General features: G+C 42.8%; 1 protein-coding gene across 2 annotated transcripts in view; it reads left to right on the top strand.

Moving 5' to 3' along the window:
- The window catches only part of CDIP1 (cell death inducing p53 target 1), a 177,174-nt gene that overhangs the window by 77,843 nt on the left and 75,183 nt on the right, over positions 1 to 24,148 (top strand). For both annotated transcript variants that reach the window (XM_069210373.1, XM_069210374.1), the window contains exons 4-5: positions 12,645 to 12,755; positions 20,499 to 20,645. In XM_069210373.1, the coding sequence (XP_069066474.1) occupies positions 12,665 to 12,755; positions 20,499 to 20,645 (238 nt within the window). In that variant the 5' untranslated portion in view covers positions 12,645 to 12,664. The remainder of the gene's footprint in view (positions 1 to 12,644; positions 12,756 to 20,498; positions 20,646 to 24,148) is intronic.

Consider the following 24,148-nt stretch of genomic DNA (forward strand, 5'->3'; position numbering starts at 1 on the left):
GACCCAACCCCAATGACAAGTCAGACAGGATTTACCCCTGATGCCTGATTTCCTTAGAAAGCCTCACCTTATTTTGTGCCAAAAGCAGATCCCGGATGTTAATTGCAGTACTCCACAAGGAGGAATACCTTTTAACACAGCAGAGAATATGTCTTTTTTTAATCTCCAAAATCAGCAGGCTGTAGGTTCGTCAAGAGCAGAAGTATCACAGACTAATCCTGTGAGTTTACAAGGTTTCACTGCCCAACAATTAAATGAATGGTTAAACAGTTTGAGTCCCAAAGGTGCGACAGGTATAACAAATTGCAGTGCAAGAACAGAAGAAACCTCAGAGAGAGGTAGATCAGTTGCTGTGCCCAGACTGAAATTGGAATTAAATTAAATGATATTAGGAACGTTAGACATAGCTCAAGTGGAAACTTACACAGAGGACAAACTGCGGCTCATGTGTAAGGACATTACCCAACGTGCAGGATAGGCATGTGAAAGATTAGCTGAAGTAGCCGAGAGATATGATGTGGGTTTGGAGAAATCAAAGCACTTAGAGAGGTTATAGCTTGGAGTTTAGCACTAAAGATATAGTCAACATGAGATCCCCTGGACTGAAAACCCATATTAGGAAATTGATCACATACATTCAGAAATGGGGTGCTATAGATAATTGGGAAGGCAGATGGGCAAACAAAAGTGAACAGAAGAAAGCAGAGCTAATTGTGGGTCCGGCAGGAGCAAATGAAGCTTAGGCAAATGTAGAAATGCTGGCCATGAGAGAATTACCAGGTGGAGGTTATGTTCATGTACCCCGAAGTAGGAGGAATATTCTGTCATTCACAAATTATTATGCGAGGCTGAGAGAGAAATGTGGAATGGTACAAGCAGCCTGAGAGATTTGTGAAACTTTCAAAATGCCTTTGGGAGGATTTGAATACGTTGTTTGACATTGTGGTTCCGAGTGATTTGTGGACTGGATGTAAAGTTAATGTTGGTTTGCCAGAACGTGAACCCCCAAGAGACCCTGTAAAGGGTGCTCCGTCTGAAGAAGTGATTAAAAAGGTATTACAAGGTGATGGAGTTCTTGAAAAACATAGTGCCTCTAAAAGATATTGATTGGCAGAGGAATGAGAGGATGACTCAAGAATCAAAGAAGTCAATTCATGCTTATTATGAGAGATTGTTGCAGCAACATTTCAGTGGTACAGAAACAATAGAAGCTAAAGATGTGAGTCTTTTTGTATACAGATTTGTGCAGGGATTGAGACAAGACATAAGTGAAACAATTCAGCAGCTTTTGATTTGTTGGTAGAACAAACCGATTGATGAGCTCCTGCAGTATGTGAAATATGGCAGCAATGAATTGGAATTGAAGCAAACAAACTTGAAAGAGAAGGTTATGGTCATGCAGTTGAAAGCTGCACAGAAAGATAGTCAAAGCCTGAAGTTGATGGTGAACAGTGGTGGTATGCAAGGAGTGCAACAGCATGGAGCTAATGTCGTTCAGCCTAGAGGTAGAGGACATGGTGTTCAGGTAGATCAGACCGGTGTTGTTGATGTCCAGGCTTTGAAGAGAACTAATCTGTGTAGAAAGTTTGGCCATTGGCAAAGGGAATGTCCCCTTAATAATGTGAATAATCAGGTACAGAATAATGGAGTTGTTCAAGTACAAGGCAATAATTAGGTTCAAATTCAGAGAGTTCAAAGACCCTGAATCCAAAATGTAAATGTGTCCTAAAGTCGCTGATGATAATACTGCAGGTCCTGATGACTCAACAGCAAATGATTGTTCCCTAAAAGAATATAAATCAAATTGCCAATACAAATGTGTATCAGTTCGGATCACAATTTCCCTTAATGGATCTGAGTGATGAGGAAGTTTCAGAAATTCTTCACGTGGATAGCTCAGATGATGAGGACTGCATGTTAGGTGGATCCTTAGAAGAGATCAACGTGGTCCCTATGTGAACACTAATGTTGTGTGTGACCATGTGTCATTTCTGGTTGACACTGAGGCTACCCGCTCCACTGTTAGAACAGCAGAAGTACAAAATTCACCCCTTTCAGAAAATAGAATTCAAGTTGTAGGAGTCTCAAATAAACAATTGACCAATTTTGTAACAGAATCTGTCCCCATAAAAGTAAGTGCATTTGAAGATGAGCACCAATTTGTGGTCGGTGATTCAAGTCCAGTAAGCATTCTTGGACGTGACATACTGTGTAAGCTAGTTTGTTCTAATAGCTGTACACCTTGAGGAATTGCCATACAAACAAATGAGGAAGATGTGCCCTGTAAAATTGTGAACCAGTAACAGTGTCACATTGTACCCAATGCTGACATGTAATGATTTGCCCGAAGATTTAAATGACCCAGTGACCCCTGAGGTTTGGGATTTTTCAGAAGAAGAGATAGGACTTATTAAAGGAGTTGAGCCTATAAAAAATGACAGTGAAGTCAAATGCACTGTGTCTGAAAATTCCACCTAATATCATGACCGAAACAATTGCCAGAATTACTCCCTTAGCTGATTACCAGTTTGAACAAGGCATCCTGAAGGAGATAATGGGTAGTCCATGTAATTCTACCATTCTAGGATTGTGGAAGCCAGCTGAAAGCACTGCATAGTCCAGGACCTGAGAAAAATCAATGAGATTGTTGTTCCATGTTGTCCTGTGGTACCGAATTCTGCAGTGATTTTATTCCAAATTCCATGTGAAGCAGAATGGTTCACCGTGATTGATTTGTGCCAAGTATTTTTCTGCTTATCGTTGCAGGAGGAAAGCCAGTTCCTCTTTGCTTTTAAATTTGACATTAGTGTTTTGTATGGAGCCAAGTTCTACAAGGGTGGACAGAGAGTTAGTCAATTTTCAATCAGATCTTGAAAAAAGCTTTGGAGTCACTTAAAATGCCCTCTCATTCAGTCTTAGTGTAGTTCATTGATGATGATGACCTACTTGTGGCATCAAACACACGAGAAGCATGCAGGAGAGACATAGTTGCCCTCTTAAATCATTTGGGAGAAAATGGACATAAGGTTTCCTCAGCCAAACTACAGTACTACAAGAAGGAAGTTATTTATTTAGGTCATCACATTGTGAAAGGTGCGTGGAAGGTCTCACAAGAAAAAATCCCAGCAATTATGAAAAGGAATCCCCCTGCCATTCAAAAAGAAGCTTGAATGTTTTTGGGAATGGTTGGCCAGTGGATTCCACACTTTTCCCTTTTGGAAAAGCCTATACAGAAGATGTGTCTAATCCAGTACCATTGGATGACAGTTGCATACAAGCCTTCACAGAGCTGAGAGAAAAACTAAGACGTGCCCCAGCTCTGAGAATGCCTGATTATAACAAAGATATTTCTTTGTTTTGCTGTGAGAGGATTTGGTTTGCTCTCTCAGTTTTGACACAGCTGCATAGAAATGTGAACAAGCCAGTCGCATATTTTTCTGCCACACTTGATCTTGTGGCATCTGCACTGCCTGGTTGTTTGAAGGCGGTTGCAGCCCTGAACATCACCATTGAACAGTGTCATTATTCCTCACTCAAACCAAGACACAGTGTCCTACCAGTGCACATTTGACCATTTATGAGCAAGTCATCCTCGTTGCGTCCAGTGTTAATTTAAGGAGATGTACAGTTCTGAATCCAGCTACGTTGTTACCTACTGTTTTTGAAAATGCCAGCGAATGTATGGATGAGGTTGAGCGTGACTGTGTCAATGTGACTGAACTGTGCACAAGACCTGATATTCAAGGCATTCTCCTAACTGAAAATGACTATGTCATGCTTGTTGATGGCTCCTGTTTAAGAGATAAAGATGGTACCCTGAGAGCGTGTTATGCAGTTTGCAGTCTCGAGTGTGATTGAATTCTCCTGGCTTTGAGGAGTCTTTTCTGCTCAAGTAGCCGAATTGGTTGCTCTTACTAGAGCATGCTGTGTTTCTGAACAGCTGAAAGCGGCAATCTTCACTGATAGTCAGTTTGGTTTTGGCATTATTTTTTATTTCGGCCAGTTGTGGTTCCAGAGAGGGTTCATGTCCTCCTCTGGATCACCTATCGGCAATGGAGATAAGATTTATACTCTGTTGAATGCATTCATGCTGCTGCAAAAATTGCTGACGTCAAGTGTGCTGCTCATAATAAAGCTAACTAATTGTGTAACTTTAGGAAATATATATGCTGATGAGGTGGTAAGATATTGCACCCTAAGCTGTAACTCCTTTAATGGAGAGTGGAACAATGATACAGATGATGAGACAAGTCAAAATCTCCTGTTAACTGCTGTTGATATGTAGAAGGAAGTTAAAAGATTGCAGGAAGAAGTGACAGAAGAAGAGCAGCAAAGTTGAGTCCGAGCAGGATGTGTCAAGAGAAAGGAGGATGATTATTTGTGATCAAGTGATGGAAGAGTTGTGTTGCCAAATAGTGTGTTGTCACCCATGGCTAGACACAATCATGGAGAGGCACATATAGATAGATATGCCTTGATGAGAACCTTCAGACAAACATGATTTGACGCCGGGTCGAGAGTGATCGTAGAAGCCATGTGCCACAGGTGTGTCACATGCCAGCAGATGAATGTGGGAAAATGCACATTGTTCCACTGAGTCACATAGGTAGGTCAGGAGGATTGTTCGACAAGATGCATCTGGATTTCATAGAACTGCCCGTGTGCAATGGACTGAGATACATTTTAGTCATTGTATGTATTTTCTTTCGTTTGGTTGAAGCTTACCAAACCAGGAGAAATGACAGATTTAGATTGCTTTAGATTGGCAACAGGTAGGGAAGACGTTTATATAGAGCTGGATGCAGAACTGGATGCAGGACTGATACACATTTTGTAAGGACTTGTGAATGTAGACATGTGTTTTTGTTGAAGAGTGTTTGGACCTACATGTTGAATGGACAAGACCCTGCCATACCAGGTGTTTATTTCACATGTGGAAAGAATACCTATTAGAAGATGCCGAAAGGCTGGTATGGTACGTGTTACCTGAGAGTAGTTTTGCAAAGATAAATCATGTGGATCATATAAATGATTCAGTCTGGTATGAGAAATCAAACATCATAGTCAAGCGAGATACTAGTGCTTCAGAGATTGTAGGAGAGATTTGTGGTGCCATTCAACTGTATCTAAGGACATTGCAGGTGCCATTTTATTAATGGACACAGAAATGGTTGCCATAAGGTCAATGGTTTTACAAAATCGCCTTGGATTAGATATTCTTCTACAAAGGAGGGCATTGTTTGCAAAATGTTGCAAACTCCACAGTGCTGCACTTACATTCCTGATAGTATTAAGGAGAAATGGAAGTACATTGCAAATATGAGAAACGTGAGACAAGACCGGAAGGAGTTAACAGTGGCAGGTGCCTGGGAAGCAATAGATAATGGTTCTTCGGCAATTGGAAGGTGGTTCGGCAGTCTTAGAAGAGGAATTGTTGGAACCATTTTGAGACCCCGATTGCTAATGGCCTTGTATGCCCTAGTTGCAGCTGGTCTGTACAAATTGTTCCAGAAGCTGAAAGAGAAAAGAACCAAGAGTAAAACGAGAAAGGACAAGATTAGGATGGAGACTAGGAGGAGCATATACTATAGTAACATCAAGCAGTTGGAGGAGTTCAGACTACCATATCTGGAATGACCTCAGAAATTTTGAGCTGTCTCATTGAAAACTAGAGTTGAAGTATATTGTGATGACTTAATTCACCATCAGAGGGGGGGAGTGATGTATCAAAATTTGTAGTACTGTCCCTCATGTCATAGTGATCATCTATACGTGACATATTACACATTATGTTAAAGTACTAATAGTTTGAATGTAAAGTGAAGCACTGAGAAGCCCTGTTTGCATGCATTTACTGTAGACTACTCACTGAAACCTAGGTGGTATCAAGATTAAATTACATTGAAGAATTAATCTATTATTATGTTATGTTTTAGAGTTTAAACTAATAGTCTGTATTAAAACGACATTGAATTTCTAATGGAAAGTGTTTTGAATACATGTGCAAAAATGGAGGAATGTAGTTGTTGCACCTGGCCCTTTTTGCAGGGTCACTCCCAATCTTTTTGCCTCCTTCCTCCTAATTTTTCTGACTTGTTTTTATTAGCTTTAGGACTCTGGGCACTTTACCACTGCTAAACAGTGCTAAAATGCATACGCTCTCAATGTAAATTGTACTGTTGAAGGGATTATCCATGATTGGCATATTTGATTTACTGGTAAGTCCGTAGTAAAGTGCACTAGAGGTGCCCAGGGCCTGTAAATCAAATGCTACTAGGGGGCCTGCAGCACTGATTTTGCCACCCACATAAATATCCATGTAAACCTGGCTCAGACCTGCTACCGCAGTGTCTGTATGTGCAGTTTTAAACTGCCAATTCGACCTGGCAAGTGTACCCACTTGCCAGGCCCAAACCTTTCCTTTTGGTACATGTAAGGCACCCCTAAGGTAGGCCCTAGTTAACCCATGGGCAGGTTGCAGTGTATTTAAAAGATAGGACATCTACTGGTGTGTTTTACTTGTCCTAACAGTGAAATACTGCAAAATTCGAGTTTCACTGTTGCAAGGCCTATCTCCTTCAATGGTTAACATGGGGGCTTCCTTTAAATAACTTTAAAGCTCAGAGCTTGGAGTCTCTGAACTCACAATTTAAAAATACATTTTATATTGAAGTTGGTTTTTAGATTGTGAGTTTGAAAATGCCATTTTCTTGATTAAACCATTCTGTGACTCTGCCTGTTTGTGGATTCCCCGTCTGGGCCAGTTTGGTTTGACAGTTGGGCTGTTCACACCTCTCCTCTAGACAGTTTCACAAAGGAAACTGGGGTGTAGTCTGCATATCTTGATGAGCCATCTAAGCCAGGGTGGAGGGAGGAGTAGTTGCTTGCACCTGAAAGGACTGTGCCTGCCATCACACAATGCAGTCTCCAACCCCCTGGTGTGTGTCTGGGGCCTAGCCTGGAGAAGGAAGGATCTTGCAAACACTTGAGACTTTGCTTTGAAGTTTACCAATCTTTCTGGCATCAAGAGGAACCTCTGGCCAGGAGAAGAGCTGAAGGAGGAGTACTGTCCCTTTGCTGTGTTGCTTTGCTGGACTGGCCTGCAGTTGCTGCTCCTCCCTGAAAAGAGTGCAAAGGGTGAACTTTTCTGTGTATCCTGCTTATGAGAGTTCTCCAAGGGTTTGGAGTGGAGCTTGCCTCCTGTTGGAAGTCTCAGGGACACCAAAGACTTCAGTTTCCTCGACCTGCAGCACTGGGAACTGTGTGTTTTGTGCTGTTCAAGAGGAGAAACCACTGCGACGCCGCCAACGACCCCTCTGGCCTGCACCGTGACCTGCCAACACCGGACGGAGCCGCACTGCCCCGCTTCGCACCGCAACCCTGGTCTCACCGACGCCGTCATTAGACAACTTCACAGAGACGTTGCTCGCAGTGTGACCAGTGGGCCCCTCACTCTGGCTTCGCCTGCTCACACCGCAGCCTGGGCATCCCCGATGACACTGCTCCTTCTGACACCGGCGCCGCTGCCTGCACTGTGGCTTGTGAGGTACACGAAGCACTATCCCGTCCGCAGCCCCGGTCCACCAACACCAGCATCATCGACTCCAGTGTCATCACCAGGCTATTTTTCTAAAACTGGTGTGGTGTCCTTTTGTAGCGTTTTCATTTATCACTGTGTTTTATGTGCAAATGCTTTACACATTGCTTCGGAGGTAAGCCTGACTGCTCGTGCCAAGCTACCAAGGGGGTGAGCAGGGGTTATCTGAGTAGGTATCTCCCTTATCCAGACTCTAGTGAGGGCCCCTACTTGGACAGGGTGCAAGCCGACTGCCAACTAGAGACCCCATTTCTAACAGTAGTTCTGCGTCACACTGACTGAAATGTATTGACAAAGTTATTCCGTTTTGAAGTTATAACATGAATGTTAATGAGGTCTTATTAATGCTAATTATGTAATTTGCGTATTAAATTGTGTTTTATTTGAAGGTATTAATGTGCTGCTTTAATTAATTTGCATTAACCTAAGTAAGGTCTGCTATGCCCTGTATTGGTGATTGTGCAGAAAATGTCAAGTCATCTTTCTAACCTTTCTTCCAGATTTCGGTCCCATGAGAAAGCTAGCTTGGTAATAGATGTCTGTTGTTCTACACATAGAGAGTATGAGAAAACGTCCTTGAGGATGGAACATCCAGGACTGGGGGACTGACAGTTTAAACATTTGTTTCAATCTTGCGTGGAAGAGTACAGATGGACACAGTTCGCTTGACAAACCTGAAAAACCATATTGATGTTTCAGGTTGGAGTCGCTTGATCGATTTCTATTGGGTTACCCCTTTAACGTCAGGTGGACTGATGTATTGACAAATCATGTTGCCTCATGAACTTTAATATACTTATGCCCAGCTGGACTAGAATATGAACCTTTCCTGCCTTTCTTTGCTGCATGCTCAACCCCTTGAACTCTGAAAGGTATTGCCCTCCTTGCCTAGCCGCCTTGAAATGCCTTTCCGAGACTTAGAGATTTATCCCTAACACACAGAATACTCTAGACTATGCTTCTGATATGCTGATGTTTCCCCTTTTTATTTACTTTTTTGCCCACCTTAGTTAGTGACCTAGTGCCCGAGAATACCTTTTCGAAATCCTTTTTGCACTTTGTCCTTTTTTCCTTTTTGTCTTTTGCCTACAAGTGTTCCACCCCACACATGCTATTCCCTGATTGGCTAATCTGTATGGCTTTTCCTTGTCCATACTACCTGAACCTTAATTATTTGAATTGTCTTAATGCTTATCAAAACTGAGCAACTCTTGTTTTCTCTGTCTCAGATAATTTTATTGATGTTTTGTATTACTTTTGTGGAGTGCTTAGTTCTCTTAATGTTAGTTTGCCTGAACTTATTTTGTCGCCTTGGTCAACCTTTGGGGATAGTGTACCTTTTATATGTCTTGAGAAGTGTCTACAAGAGTTTGAGCTCAAGTCTGTAATAAAACCCCTTAACTTTATTCCTGACTGGAGTTTTCCTTTTAATGCCACATTGGTCATTCTGTGTAATTATATTATCTTGTATCGAAATTTGTTGTCTGTTTTTCCACACACCTATGATGGGTCCAATGACCTGCTGACCTTGTGGGGCATTGATTCATGCGAAGGAAGAAACTGCTCCATTACCCGTCCATAACAAATCATTTATGGGACTTAACCATGACCTAGAAATCGTGGACACATGTATGCAGTCTCTCCCAAGACACTAGCCAAGAAATTGAGGCAAAGGAAACACAAAACCAGTTATTTCCTGATCTCCATTTAAAAACTCTTGATGACTATGAACCCATAAAAACTAAGCAGAGGCCCAAAGGTGATTGTGATGGGGTTACCTATTAGGACCAGGTGAATCAGGTTCAGGTTCTATGAGCATTGGACAGTGTTCAACCTTTCTTTGGGAAATGGAAAATATAATATACATTGAAAATACAAACAGAATCACATCCAAACGTTTCACTTTAAAAACTGTAATTCAATGACATGTAGAAATGAAATAAGAAAAATCAGATGTCCCCAGAAGCGCCAACATCACTCCTTACTCACTGAACAACACTGGGGACCCATCTAGAAACGTTGCAAATTTTCCTGAGCAGAATCAGAACTCACCATTGGTCATGTGTGCAGAACAGGGGGTAAGATTAGGAGGCATCATATTCTCTATTCACCCTTCCTGGTGTAGTTCCAGTTACATTTGTTAGCAACACCACTGCATTTCCCAATCAGCACAAGCAAATTAGTGTTTTTATTGTCGTATTTAACATAGGGCACTTTGGTATGGGCTACACCCCCGATATTGAATCAGAGTTCATACCTATCAAAATATAACCTGTTCCTTAACCAATCTAAGGCCATATTTTGGGCAATGACTGACCATGCAGACAGTGTCATCAAAGTTGTGAGGGTCCGATAAATCAAAGAAATAAAAAAATGTGAGAAATCTAAGTATGAGCCCCTGTGGTCCATCCTCATCATTTGGAGTCATGCAGTGCCTTTGGTACCTCCAGGCCGTGGAGTCCTCTCTGGATGGAGGAGCATCACATCTGACCAATGGGTGCTCCATGTCATGAAACATGGGTACACAGTACCCTTCCTTTCATATCCCCTGAGCATGCCACCCACACCACAAACCACATTAGAGCACCACTCACTTGTCTATACTCTGCAACAAAGTTTAGGCTCTCTTGGCCAAGGAAGGAACAGAGAGGGTGCCGGCATGAGCAATCCACACTGGCTGTCATTCCTGTTAATTCCTGGTGCCGAAAATGTATAGAGGCCTTTGTCCCATTCTAGATCTGTGCCTTATGAACTTCTTCCAGGAGGATGAGTTCAAGATGCTCTCGCTCCTCCTGGAACCAGGAGACTAGATGGTGGCATTGGATTTCCAGGATTTTTATTTTCATTTTCCCATTCTGCAATCCCACAAGCGTTACCTGTGTTTCTAGTAGGCCAGGATCATTTTAAAATATCCGTTCTCCCCTTTGGCCTTACCAGTGCACCTCAGGTGTTTACAGAGGTGACGGTGGTGATTGCAGCACATCTGTGAAGGTTGGTGATATCATTCTTCCTTTGATGACTGGCTGTTTAAAGCACAAGTGCCTCAAGCATTTATAAACCATCTTCAATCGACAGCCCATCTGTTGACATTGTTGGACTTTTCCATCAACATTCCAAAGTCAGTGGCTATCCTTCATTGGTGCCATCCTGGACATGGTGTGTTTCGGAGCTTTTCCTCCACGTTAACAAGTCCGGAACATTCGATATTTAATACCGATGTGTCAACCCTTAACCTTAACCTGGGACTTTTAAGAGCGGCTCTGAGGCTTCTGGTCATCTTGGCTTCCTGCATCTTTCTTGTGGGCCATGACAGGTGGCAGATGCAGGCTATATATTGGGATCTGAAGTCTTAGTGGGCTCAGTACCAAGGGGACATATCAGAGTCTTTCCATGTGTTTAGGGAGACTGCAAAGGACTTGCAGTGGTGGATGCTTGGCTGCAGTGGACCAGTGGCAGATCCTTGTCCCTACCCCACTCTGAGCTAACAGTTTTGACTGATTCATTGTTGCTAGGTTGGGGAGGCCACCTGGGAGAAAGGGAGATTAGAGGACTCTGGTCTTTGATGTAAACTCACCTCCATATCGAGCTGCTGGAGTTGTGAGCAATTTGCTTGGCACTGAAGGTGTTCCACCCGGCCATCAATGGGGAATGGATGCAGGGTCTCATGGACAACACTACTGCCATGTGGTGTTTCAATAAACGGGACGGTGTGGCATCTTGGGTCCTGTGCCAGGAGGGTATACATCTCTAGAAGTGGCTCAACACTTATGGCATTTCCCTGATTACCCAGCACCCAACAAGCTTTAAATACCAGGGTAGACAAACTCACCTGCATAGCAAATTGCAGATAGCAGTTACATTTAGAGGTGGCATGGAAAGAACCCTGGGTCAGTCTATCTACCACTACAGTGAAGATGCAGTGTCCAAAACGTTGCTCATTAGAGTTCCTAAGGCCCTTTGAACCTTTTTATGTTTCCCAGACCAACCATCCAAGGAGGAAGAAAGACCCCACTGTCTGGACCCTAAGAGGTCTATGAGTTTCTGTAAAGATCCGACCAGAGGTTACTTGATGGATAGCCAACTTTTTGTCGGTTTCTCTGGAATCAAAAACTTCTAAATGGTGCAGAAGAGAACTATCTTTTAATGGATTATAGTATGCATCAAAACCTACCAGGGGCTGGTCAAGAAGCAGCCCCCAAAATGTTTACATGCATATTCAACCAGAGCAAAAGCTGCCTCAGACCACGCTGCCACATGGTGTGTTACTTTTGGACATTTGTCAGTATGCTACCTGGGTGTCCCCCCATACATTCACAAAGCGCTATTGTCTGTACAGCCAGGTCTGGCGGGATGGGCACTATGCTCAACCTGCCCTGCAGGACATCCTGGTTTGAGCCTTTCTACAGATCCCCACCTGAGGATGAACTGCTTTTGTATCTATTCAAAAGGTGAGAAATCTGCAGTTACAAGTCTTTATCAGAAGGACAAATTACTTACCTTTGGTAACATATGTTCTGGTAGAGTCTCTGTCTAACTACAGATTCCTCACAGACCCACCCGCCTCCCCAATCTCTGGATTGGACTATTACAGTTTATTAATAAGACCCCAAGTCTCAGATCTAATTTCTATTGGCTCTGCATCTGATGTTGGGGATGATCAGAAAGATACTGACGTCAGTGTGCAGAGTTAGTGCACTTGTAGACAGTTGTAGGGGCCCCAGCATCACATCTGAAATTGGACGGCTCCCACGAGGAGCCGCACAATGCCACCCAATGATGCACTGGGAATTTGCTTTCAAAGTGTCCAGATCCAGTCTGGTGCCTGGGGAAATTCACAAGATGAGGAATTGGCGACTCCAGAAAAGACATTAACGAAGGTAAGTACCTTGTTCTTGTTCTTCTTGACTCAGGACCTAGAAATTGGAATTCAGTATATGCTTATACTCCTCTGAAATTGCACAAGATACAGTTTTGACAGGCACCTGGTACAGATGTGGCAGTAAATCTGACAAAGCTGCTGTATGCAACCTTTGCTTTTTATTTTCAGACAGTCAGTAAAAGGAAATCATGTCTGGTGACCGTGATCCACCTCCACCGTATCCTGGGGGACCATCTGCACCTTTATTGGAAGACAAGCATGGTATCCCTGATTCTGCAGGTAAATGCAGTTGCCTAGTCAATTCCTTAATTCTTTAACTGCTGGGCCTTCAGGCCCCTGGGCTCCTCCCCTAATTGCTGAGCCCTTTTTTTGCTATTTGGAGTTTGTGCTTAGGGATCAATAACTTATTTTCCACATAATGTATGCTCACCAAATTTACTTCCTTTTTTCCCAACATCCGGGGGATTCTAAAGGTACTCGGGGTTTGTGGATTCCCCTGGAAGCTACTGAGAAAATAGGTAAAACGTAGCTAGGTTTTGAGTTTTTGGGGAAAAATAAGGAAAAAATAGCTTGGGATAAAAATGTCAGTTTTTTCTCTAGAAATTGAATCAATGAACGGTTGGCTATGCTAAAGTCACCATCTTTGCAGCTTTAAGGGACATGCACAGCTGAAGAAAAAAAAAACTAATTTTAGGATCACGGTTCTGGGATGTTTTAAAGAAGTAGCCCATTTTTCCTATTTTTTGTACTCTCAAACTACTTCCAGTTTGTGGTTGAAACTACTATGAAACCAGTGGGTGGTCCAGGAAAGCTCTAGATTTCCCAAAAATTTGACAGAATTCCAAATTCAGCAAAGGATCATATGTATAGATCCTTCAAGTTTTTCCCAAAGACACTAACGTTTGAAATAAAGTAATATTGCTAGTGATTAGGAAAAAATGGCCATTTGTGACTGTTTTTATCTGCAACTTTTTGTCACAATGGCCGACTTACAAAAGGAATATACCATTACATCTGCTAAACCCTTCTGGTTGTGGTGAGATATAGGGTTTGTAGGTTCTCTAACAATCCAAGGAACCCAGAGCCAACAACTGAGCTGTAAAATACAGTGGTTTTTCATTGTGTACAGAGTATAAACCAATTCGTATGGTTAAATTTGTGGAGTGAAAAATGGATATCAAGGAAACCTATGAAATGGGCACAAGATATGGATTTAGGAGCAGTGGGTATTTGTACATCTCTGAATTTATAGGTACCCATACCAGCTTATGATTTAGAGGGTATCTTTCAAAATGTCTACTTTCTTATACAGTGGCTTACATTTGAAAGGCATAAATTTGTCATAATAAATGTTCTACTATTCTATGCTTCTATGTTCTGTGGAAAAATGTGATGTGTACATGTTATGTTTTGGGCCATTTCCTGTTGAAGGCATTAGGCCTACCCACACAAGTGAGGTACAATTTGTATTGAGAGACTTGGGGGAATGCCGTGTGGAAGGAAGTTGTGGCTCCATGAACATTCCAGAACTTACCATCTCATAAATATGAGGAAAGAGTGTTTTTTTAATCAAACTTTGAGATTTATGAGGAATTCTGGGAAAAACAAAAACCTGGTGATAGCCACGCACGTCAACCCACCATGGATTCCTCCAGGTGTCTAGTTTTAAAAAATGTGCATGTTTTTTTTCCTAGATGCCGGCTAAGCTAGGGCTCAAAATTCACAGCTACCCACTTTGCAAAAAAGTATCAGTTTCAAGTGAAAAAAATGAATGTATCCTTGTTGCGTTTTGGGCCATTTCCTGTTGCGGGCACTAGGCCTACCCACAAAAGTGAAGTACAATTTTTATCGGGAGACTTGGGGGAATGCCAGGTGGAAGGAAGCTTGTGACTCCCTTCAGATTCCAGAACTTTCCATCACCGAAATGGAAACCTGGTTACGTTTGTTTAATATAAAATCATGTACAACCTTGGAATCTGTTCATTGCCTTGTTGTATGTTGGTGAATACATATTACTTCACTCTCTGAATAATGTGTTGTCTGCACTAATTTTGATACATACTGAAATTTATAATGTCCTGATTATAAAATGTTAAAATCACAATCATGCAAGAAATTGTGTCCAGCATCCTTCTTCAATAACATTGATTACGATTCAAGTTACTGTTTGAGTTTGCACACTTTCAAAGCAAGTAGAAGTGTTGGTGAACAAGTCCCACAGGACATTCGTTTGACTCATTATGCTTACTTTGGTTGTCATGGGCAACCAGGGTGGTCCTTGTGTTGTATACATAAGTCCCCTAAAGAGCACTTCAACAACTAGTCAATATTTTACAGTTTTTCGACAGAGGGTGCTCAGGACCATCGTGGTTTGTGCTCGGTCCACCATTATCAGCAAACAGAATGCCTGCTGCGTTCTGGCTGCGGATAAAGGTGTTGAGCAGGCTATAAGCAAGCCCATGATTTCCTCAAGTAGAGTTCTACGACTGCTTGCCTAATAAAGTGGTGGCTCATGGAAGGTAGGTATCCATGCACAGCCATTGAAAGGTTTACCTTACAGCAGCTCCACCTCAGTCAATTTCTCAATAGTTCACTTTTATATGGTACAACATAAAGCAAGTAGGAAAACACAGGGATTGCTGAGATGGGCACTCTGGACAGTAAACACAACTCTCCTGCTTCTTTCCTACTTAGCGCAGAGTATACAACAATGACGTGGTTGAGTCTTTTTAGCTGTTTAGTAAACAACATATGCATTGTATGTTGCCATCTGGATCAGGTGGGTAAACAGCTTCTTATACCAAGTGCAAGTTTTACAACTCGCATTCTGTGATTGAAGAACCTGGTCATTCTTATTCACTTCACCCATGTAGTTTTTATAATCCGGTATACAAGTGAGCTTGTGAACGTCAGTCCATCTGACCCCAAACCGTGATGGGGGAAAGTGCTCTCATCATGAATTGTAGTGAGCACATACACATGAAGCCTATCAGAGAACTTGACTATGAGCAGTTAGTTGGAAGACAACATAGTGCTCTGGGATTTCTGGAGCGTCTTACAAACACGCTTCTGCTGGAATCCTTTGCTGTGACAGTGAACTGTACTGCATGCCACAGAACCAGCTTTGTACAGGTCACTGACCAGCTCTACTCATGTATAGAAATTGTCTACATAAAAGTTATAACATTTGTGAAAGAGTCGCTGGACAAGTTCCCATACAGTCTTTCCTGTAACTCTTAGCATGGGAGGGTAATGTACAGGGTTTAAAGTGGAGACCTTACCTGTATACACTGTCAAGCTGTAAACATAGCCAGTGGAGCTCTCTGACAGCATGTACAACTTGATGCCATTGTAAGCTCTTTTGCTTGCAATGTACTGCTTGAACAGCAGCCGCCCTTTGTACAGGATCATGGACTCATCAATAGCTATATTCTTTCCAAGAGTATAAATCTCTGGAAAACTGGCAGACAAATATTCCATGACAGGCTGAATTGGAACAACCTTTCATGGTCTGGATGTTCCCTGGGGAAGTGCAGCAGAATTGTCATTGAAATGCATATGCTGCTGTAGCAAAAAGAAAGGATCTCTGCTCATGTATCGTGCGAATATGGAGGGTTCCCAAACTGTGTGAGTAGATCAGTTGGACTGCAAGCTTGGTTTGTGCACTAACCCCACTTCAAGAGAAAGGCCCAAAAATAGCTCCAACTTCTCAAGTGAAATAATAGCACAGTGGGGTGCCCCTGAATGAGGCCCTAAAGTGCCTCCATGCTCCCTAAGAAATAGTTTTGCATGCAAATTTGGTTGCTGCTCAATTTGCTCAAGGAAGTCAACATCCAAAAAGAGACGTGTCGACTACATCGAGCGTTTCAGTGAAAGGTGGAATTCGGGCTGAACTAAACTCGGGGCGGAGGGTGCCAAGATAGCCCTTTGTCTGTGGTTGGTGCTATACGTGTCTGCTCTCTCTGTTGGTTTAACCTGCTACATTTGCTCCACTGCACATTCTCTGCTTGTGTAGGGACAGCACAACTGCAATCATCGTGTTCTTCAGAATCTCTGGAAGATGAGTCGTCTGATGGAACTCCTCTGACTGAAAAATTGCTTCTAGATTCTGCTCCATTTTCCTTTCCTTCAGATGCTGTCTCGCTGTCTGCTGTCTCAGTCTCTGATCCTGCCTCAGAGCTGTCCTCCATAACCTGAGTTAGATCCTGGGCAGCAGTCATCCACGAGATGCCATCTCTGCTACTGGCTAAAACCCCCTTGTAAAACGCTGTTCTGCATAGAAGGAAGAAGTATTGCTCAAAACCGGTTGGTGGGTATGTGCGTGTGAGATGTGTGCAATAGTAAATAAACACAAAGGGGGTCATTACAACCCTGGCAGACGGTGTTAAAGCGGCGGTAAGACCGCCAACAGGCTGGCGGTCTTTTTTTTAGTATTATGACCATGGCGGTTACCGCCATGGTCATCCGCCGCTTCACCGTTCCGCCCGCTGGGCTGGAGACCTGGGTTTCCAGCCCGGCAGCCGTCACAATACCGCCGCCGGTATTTCGACCCAGCCTACCGCCGTGGATTTCCAGCGATAGGAACCGCCATGAAATCCATGGCGGTAAGCCCTATCAGTGCCAGGGAATTCCTTCTCTGGCACTGATAGGGGTCTCCTCCACCCCCACCCCGACTCCCTCCCCTACACCCCCCACCACCCCTGCCACCCCCCAAAGGTGGCAGGGCCCCTCTCCCCACCCCGACCCCCAACATCACATAACTCACACACACACGACACGCACGCAGGCACCACCAACACACATACATGCACACACCCCAACATACATGTCTACATCCACACACTGTCAGACACGCACACCCATATAGAGACATACATGCACACATTCCCAACACACGCAACACACCCGCAAGCATACACGCACTCACACCCCCCCTCTACATACACAGACGCACACTCCCATGCACCCACACAACACCCCCCCTCCCCTAACGGACGATCGACTTACCTTGTCCGTCGATCCTCCGGGAGGGGAAGGGAGCCATGGGGGCTGCTCCGCCGACACCACACCGCCAACAGAACACCGCCGCGCCGAATCACAGGACGTGATTCGCTGGGCGGTGTTCTGTTGGCGTGGCGGTGGAGGTGAAGCAACCTCCACTTCCCCGCTGCCCGCCAGTATGGCTGTTGGCGGCTCTCCGTCGTAAAAAGGACGGAGAGCAGCCAACAGTCATAATACGCCGAGCGGCAAACCGCCACTACTGGCGGTCTTCCGCACGGCGGTCCCTCAGCGGTCTTGTTAAAAGACCGCCGAGGTTGTAATGGCCACCAAAATGTCTTATCTTGTTTCCTGAATCTGCAGGCCTTTCAAAGACACTAAAACAACAAAAAACACAGCATTACTTCACCTTGTCACATGCCCAATACCACAGTATACTTTTGTCATGGCTTATGCAAAACCTTATTGTTGGGGAATCTGCTGGACCACTACCAGTATAAAAGTAATTTCCTAAAACCAAAAATCTACCACTGTTGTCAAAAAGCGCACATTGTTGCTGTAGCCCCTGCAGATTTCTGTGCAGGCATGCTCCTTGTAAAAACTCACAGTTGTAGCACTAGAATCACTGGAATTATGTGGCAGAATTATGTGACAGGATGGACTAAATTATGCGACAAGAAAAGTCAAAATATGCCACACAGTGCTGCACTTTTTCTGACAGATTATTTTTTTGTGATTGAAAGACATAGGGCCTGATTACAACTTTGGAGGAGGTGTTAATCCGTCCCAAATGTGACGGATATACCACCAGCCGTATTACAAGTTCCATAGGATATAACAGACTCGTAATACGGCTGGTGGTATATCCGTCACTTTACCGGCACTTTTGGGACGGATTAACACCTCCTCCAAAGTTGTAATCAGGCCCATAATACTGCCTGGGCAAAGATTTTACCTCAATAGCACCAGTATAACAATCAAATACATAAATAAGCAACTGAATGATTCCCAGTCAACCTTTGCGCAGGGCCTTCCACTGCATGTGAACATATCCATCATTTGTACTCACTTTTGACTTATTTGTGCTGTAAGCACTTTATTTTATTTTATATAAATCTGCAGATTATGCAGGGGGTGACAGATTAAGTGTTCCTTTTTTTTTTTAAATGTGCGCTTTTCGTCTGGGAGCATAATGGAACCCAGGGGGAAAACACATATTTATAAAAAAAAAAGCCACATAATCTACAATTTATGTATGATCTGCAGATTACATTTAAAAAAGTTTGCAAATCAAATTGACCAAAACGTCTCCCTGACTCATTTTTTTTTTAGGAAATGTGTGGTTTCCCATGGGGGCCGCAATTGCCGCCTCACTCCCTTGAAAACATTCATTAAAAAAACAATTAGGACCTACAGGGTGTCGGTCGGCCTGTATGACAGTAGGTCAGACGCCCTGACAATCCATTATTTATTTATTTTATTTATTTTTCTATTCCCCCAGGGGTGTAATCGCAGCCCCAGGAAAAAAACACTCACATATATTAATACATATACGACCTCATGATAACTGGCTGACCACCAAATGAGATTTGTGATGGCCTAGTGGTCTTGCTAGCTGTGGATTGCAGTCATGCCACAATCCACATTCAGGAAAAAATGTCAGGAAGACATCTTTGGAAAGGCAAGACTCTCCCCTTTCCAACTATACCTCCCTGCAACCTGGAGAGGCATCAAGCCATCCGAAACCCCTCCAGGCGGTGGAAGAAGAACTGACCTTTTTCTTCGCCGTTGCCGAAGGGAATCTGTGACTTCAGCGCGGCTTGCGGCGCACTAATGTTCCATATTGGCGAGGGTGGAGGCTGATGTGGAAGCGATTCTGCATCGCCCCTGCCCTTTTTTAAAATAAAAAAGGATTCCTCTTGTGCTCGCACTGGAGAATCTATTGTAACTCTTCCTTGTGTCGGCCAGTGGCCAGCAGACACACTGGAGAGGGAGGGTGGGTGTCAGCATTGGCCGACACCCTCACTAAAGGGATTAAGGTAATCTTTGATGCCAAGGGACATGCTGATTTGCAATCTTCCTATAGAGCCTAGTTTACTTATAGCCGCATTTAATGCTGATCTGAGCTCTCCCGTAGAGTCTCAGTTTAGATATTGTTGGCTCTGCATGTTCTGCTCTGTGACCTCTCACAGTGCGCAGTTGCAAATAGCTGGCCTTGGTCTGTGCAGATGTGATCTCTTAGGGATCAGTGGGCCTCAAGGACCTAGACCTGGTCACATCTTTGTTAAGTGATTTCTAGATAATCATCCTCTGTGTTCTCTGTTGTATGATTTCGAGAGTGCTCTGCATACAGCCTGCTTCTGTATAAGCTTCTAAGTTTAACCAGACAGTACATAGTGATCATTAACTTAGGGGCATTTCATTTAGATGTGGCTTTATTTTTTATGGCACAATTTGACTTCCATTAATATTGTGAAGCTTGAGGTCTGTGAGGAAGGGCATTAACAGTTTGAAGTCTATGGATGCTTTTAAACCAGGTGGCCATTGTTCCACACTGTAAAATTGTTTACCTTTCGAAGCTGGCCAGCACATTGCCATTCTGGAATTGTAAAGCAATGATACACTATGTTCTATAGTAATATTAATACTAGTAATAGTACACTATAGTTCTAAGTAGTACTAAGTAGTAATAGTACACTATAGTACTTAGTACTATAGTGTGCTATAGTGTACTATTAGTACTATAGTGTACTATTACTACCAAAACTTCAGCTTGCTGCTATGTTAATATTATTTTTATTGCAAGAATATGCCACCATAGCAGCATGTTTTATTGGGTGAATGCAGGAAATGGCCCGGGGTGGATAAATGAATGCATGATTGCTACAATGAGTAAAGATTGCATATATGATCACTATTTGAGTGTTTAAACTCAGGCTGTGGCTGAGAAGGCATTTTCAATTATAAGCCAGGCTTCTTTGCGTTGCTGTTGTCTGGTGTCATTGAGCTTCTTTTTTTTTTTAGGGAGAGTTCCTCCAGCTATGACTCAACCCCAGGGAATGCCAATGATGCCTCCAGAGTTTGGACCACCACCTTATGAAGCAACTCCTCAGCCTGGCTATATTCCTCCTCATTTCCCCCCAGATGGCAGTGGACCATACGGACCTCATGGTAAATATTGACTTATTCACCTAGCCTTGTTCTATTGGATTGGCAGGGCACACAACGTAGTTTCAAATAAACTATAAATGAAAAAATGAACAGTAAGAAAAAGAAAAGGGAGGATTTAATGTCTGCCTCTGGTCTAAGGGCCTGATTTAGAACTCGGTGGCCGAGTTACTCCGCCACAACGATGACAGATATCCCATCCGACGAAATGTAAATGCCATTATCTTCAGTGGGATTTGGATTTTGTCAGAAGGGATATGCATCACCGTTGTGATGGAGTAACCCACCCACTGAGTTCTAAGTCAGGCCCTAAGTCTCAACAACATGGGCGTGGACGTACCATACTCTGTTCTTATCTGAATCACTATTTCAGTTTGGGATAAATGCAGTGATTAAAATACTGTGCCCCAGAACGTTTATTCCAAAAGAATGAGAATTCTAAGAATGTTCTACAACATTCCTTTCTCCTGCATTGGGTTTTCAAAAGACTCATATACTTGAATGATTTTTTTTGTCAGTCTGAGACTCTTCAGTAACATAAAAGAATAACAAAACTAGTGAGATAGAGAATGAACTTGCTTACCATGTATAATAAATGGGCTATCCCTTCATTGTGTGATCATTCAGAGGCTTCCAAACACCAAGTTCTTTTAGCAATTAACTGTTCATAGGTTCACATGCTTGAATCATTCTCCATCATGAGCTTAGAGTCCTACAATAACAGTTCAGTAGAAGTACAAAAAAAATTACTTTTGAAACAAAATAAAAGCCCTGCCCTTTTCATAACCAGTTACCTCATACAAAAAATAATTAGAGTGCCTTGACCTCCCTTCCCTCAGTGGCTTTCTTACCTCAGATTTCTACAGTATGTCACATGACAGAGAGTCTCATTCAAAATTCTGCTAATGGATTTTGATTTATTGGACTATTCACAGTTTTGTTTTGGATTTCCACTTCCTAGAGCATTATTTCCATCAGTGCAACTGCATTCTTTCCCAGAAACGTGTGTCTAGGGTTACACAGCTCAGGCTGCACCACTAAGGGTGAAAAATAAAAGACTACCACTGAAGTAAGTGTTATTCTCCACTTAATTTCCCAAGATGTATTGGGGCAAATTGAGCGATGGGATGTGAGGCAGTGCACGCCCACCCTCCTTCAGTTTGAAAAGGCTTTTTTGAGCTACTGAACTGATGAGCTTTTGTTGATGCATCTGCGCCCAGTGAGTGGTACAGAGACAGAAGACAGAAGCAGCAATGGCAGATGATTAGTCCTGCTGGCTCTGGCCCTCCTGGTTGTGATCTGCCTGGTCCCCCTGACCCTGGACATTTAGATCTTCCTTGCCATGGTCCTTCTGGTTCTGGAAGTCCTTCCAGCACTGATTCTGTACCTCCTGGCTCTGGTTCTTCTAAGTTCTGTTGTCTTATGTCATGCTGTCCTGGTCTTGCTCGTCCTAATTTTCATGTTCTTAGTCTTCTGATGTAGTTCCTGTTCTTTCTGGTAGTTCTGAAGTTCCAGTGGTTCTTGTGGATTAGTGGTTTATCCCCTGGTGTTCCTCCTGGTCCTCCTCCTCCTCCTGCTTCAGGCCCTATATCTGAGCCTAATCCTTCTGTGCCTAGACCAGCTAGTATTCTTGGACCCAGGCCTACATGTCCTACTAATTCTGCTCATTGTCCTCCTAGCCCTGACACTCATCCTCCCTGGTAATTTTTGTTACTCCTTGCTCTGAGCCTTCTGGTCATGGTCCTTCTCGTTGTTGCCGTCCTGGCCACGGTCTCCCTTGTCCAAATTCTCTTTCTGTAGCTCCTTGTCATCCTTGTGCTCATGGAACACCTAGAGGTTCCGGTGGTCAACTTTCTGGTCCTCCTCTTCATCATCTTTCAGATTCTCTTTCTGTTGGTCCAAGCCCTCCTCCCGATCAGTGTCCTTCTGGTCCTGGTGTGCCTGCTTTTGGTCCTCCTGGTCGTTCTTGTCTTCCTGACCTGTTTCTGGTCAGCCTCTGGTCCTAATGATTCTATTGGTCCTCATAAATCTAGGCTTCTGCTCCTGGCCCTTTTGGATCTTTGAACCCTAGTCCCTCTACTTCTTCCCTTCATACCCCTTCCTGGTCCTGTTGGTCTGTGCCCTACTAATCTTAATTCTCATCTGGTTTCTGTTCTTCAAGTTGTCCATGTTGACCAGCTCATAGTCAGTCAGTCAGTTAAACGTTTATTCAGATTGTAATCCTTTAAACATAATACAGTAAATAACACCAAATTAGCAAATTATAATCTTACACCAATAGGAAATAATTTTTGCAAAGTCTCAATTCTTAACTGCTGATAACTATCCTTCTAGAGCACAGACAACATCTAGAAATTGCAAATAGAATCTTTCTAGCTTTCAATCTACTATCTACACCATACTTCTTTACAATAGGGTTAAATAGTCCCCTGATTTCTTATGCGTATTAGAACATCACATATTTATTATGCAAGTACACCTTGCACCCCGTTTCTTTTAAATACTTTGCCATCTTAGGTCGAGCATAGAATGAATTTAGACCAGTTTCAAATGTTAAAATTGCATGTCTCATTTCTGAATTCAGTAAGGCAGAGATAAGAAAAAAAACATCACTTTTTCCAAGAGTTTCACATGGGATATTGTAGACTTCTTCATTAATACATAACTAAAATCCAGTTCTTTAGAAAATTGTATGTCCTCTTTTATTGTTCTGATGACAGCTTTACTGGAAATGTTAAAATGGGAGACATTAGAGGGAGTTGTGTTAAAATCTTCTTCAGTTTCACTCAATCTTGCAGCCCATTTTAGTTCCCTTTTACTATTTCCTTTCTGCAGTGAGAGGCAATTTTGTCTTCTCAACTTAATAACCTATCGCAAAATTGTAACGCTGATCTCATATATATATATATAATAAATGCCAAGATATCAGACTTGTCTTCATAATTATTGTCTGTACCATTGTAGACTTTGGCAAATTTAATACAGATTCCATGCACTCATCTTCAATTTCATCCCAGTCCAGTGTTCACTCGACTTCTGTCCCATGTACCAATTTATTTTCTACTGTTGCTTTAAATGCTGTCAATACTAGGACTAAATTGGGGCCACCATAATCTTCTGTAAATGTATGCAACCCTGCAAAAATTGATTGTGCACAAGATTACACAGTATCAAAATGGGGTTTCCAACTCAAATTTGTGGAAAACTGCATACCTAAGTATCTAACTTTAACTAGAAGAGTTAAATTCTTCCACCTTTGTTTTACTTACATACCATTGGAACTCTTTCTTCAAGTGTCCAAATACCATTATTTTTGTTTTTCCTCATCAATAATTAATGTTTTCATTTCACAATATCAGTGGAAGGCTTCTAATTTTCTTTGCAGACCTATTTGCGTCATGGTGTCCAATCTGTGGAGAAAAGGAAGCTGTACCTCACAAGACTGATAGCAAATCCATCAGGCTAAATGCAAACAACATTTGTGCCAGCATACAGCCTTGTCGCAG

The sequence above is a fragment of the Pleurodeles waltl genome, chromosome 10 (assembly GCF_031143425.1).
Source record: "Pleurodeles waltl isolate 20211129_DDA chromosome 10, aPleWal1.hap1.20221129, whole genome shotgun sequence".
In the NCBI taxonomy this organism is placed as follows: domain Eukaryota; kingdom Metazoa; phylum Chordata; class Amphibia; order Caudata; family Salamandridae; genus Pleurodeles; species Pleurodeles waltl.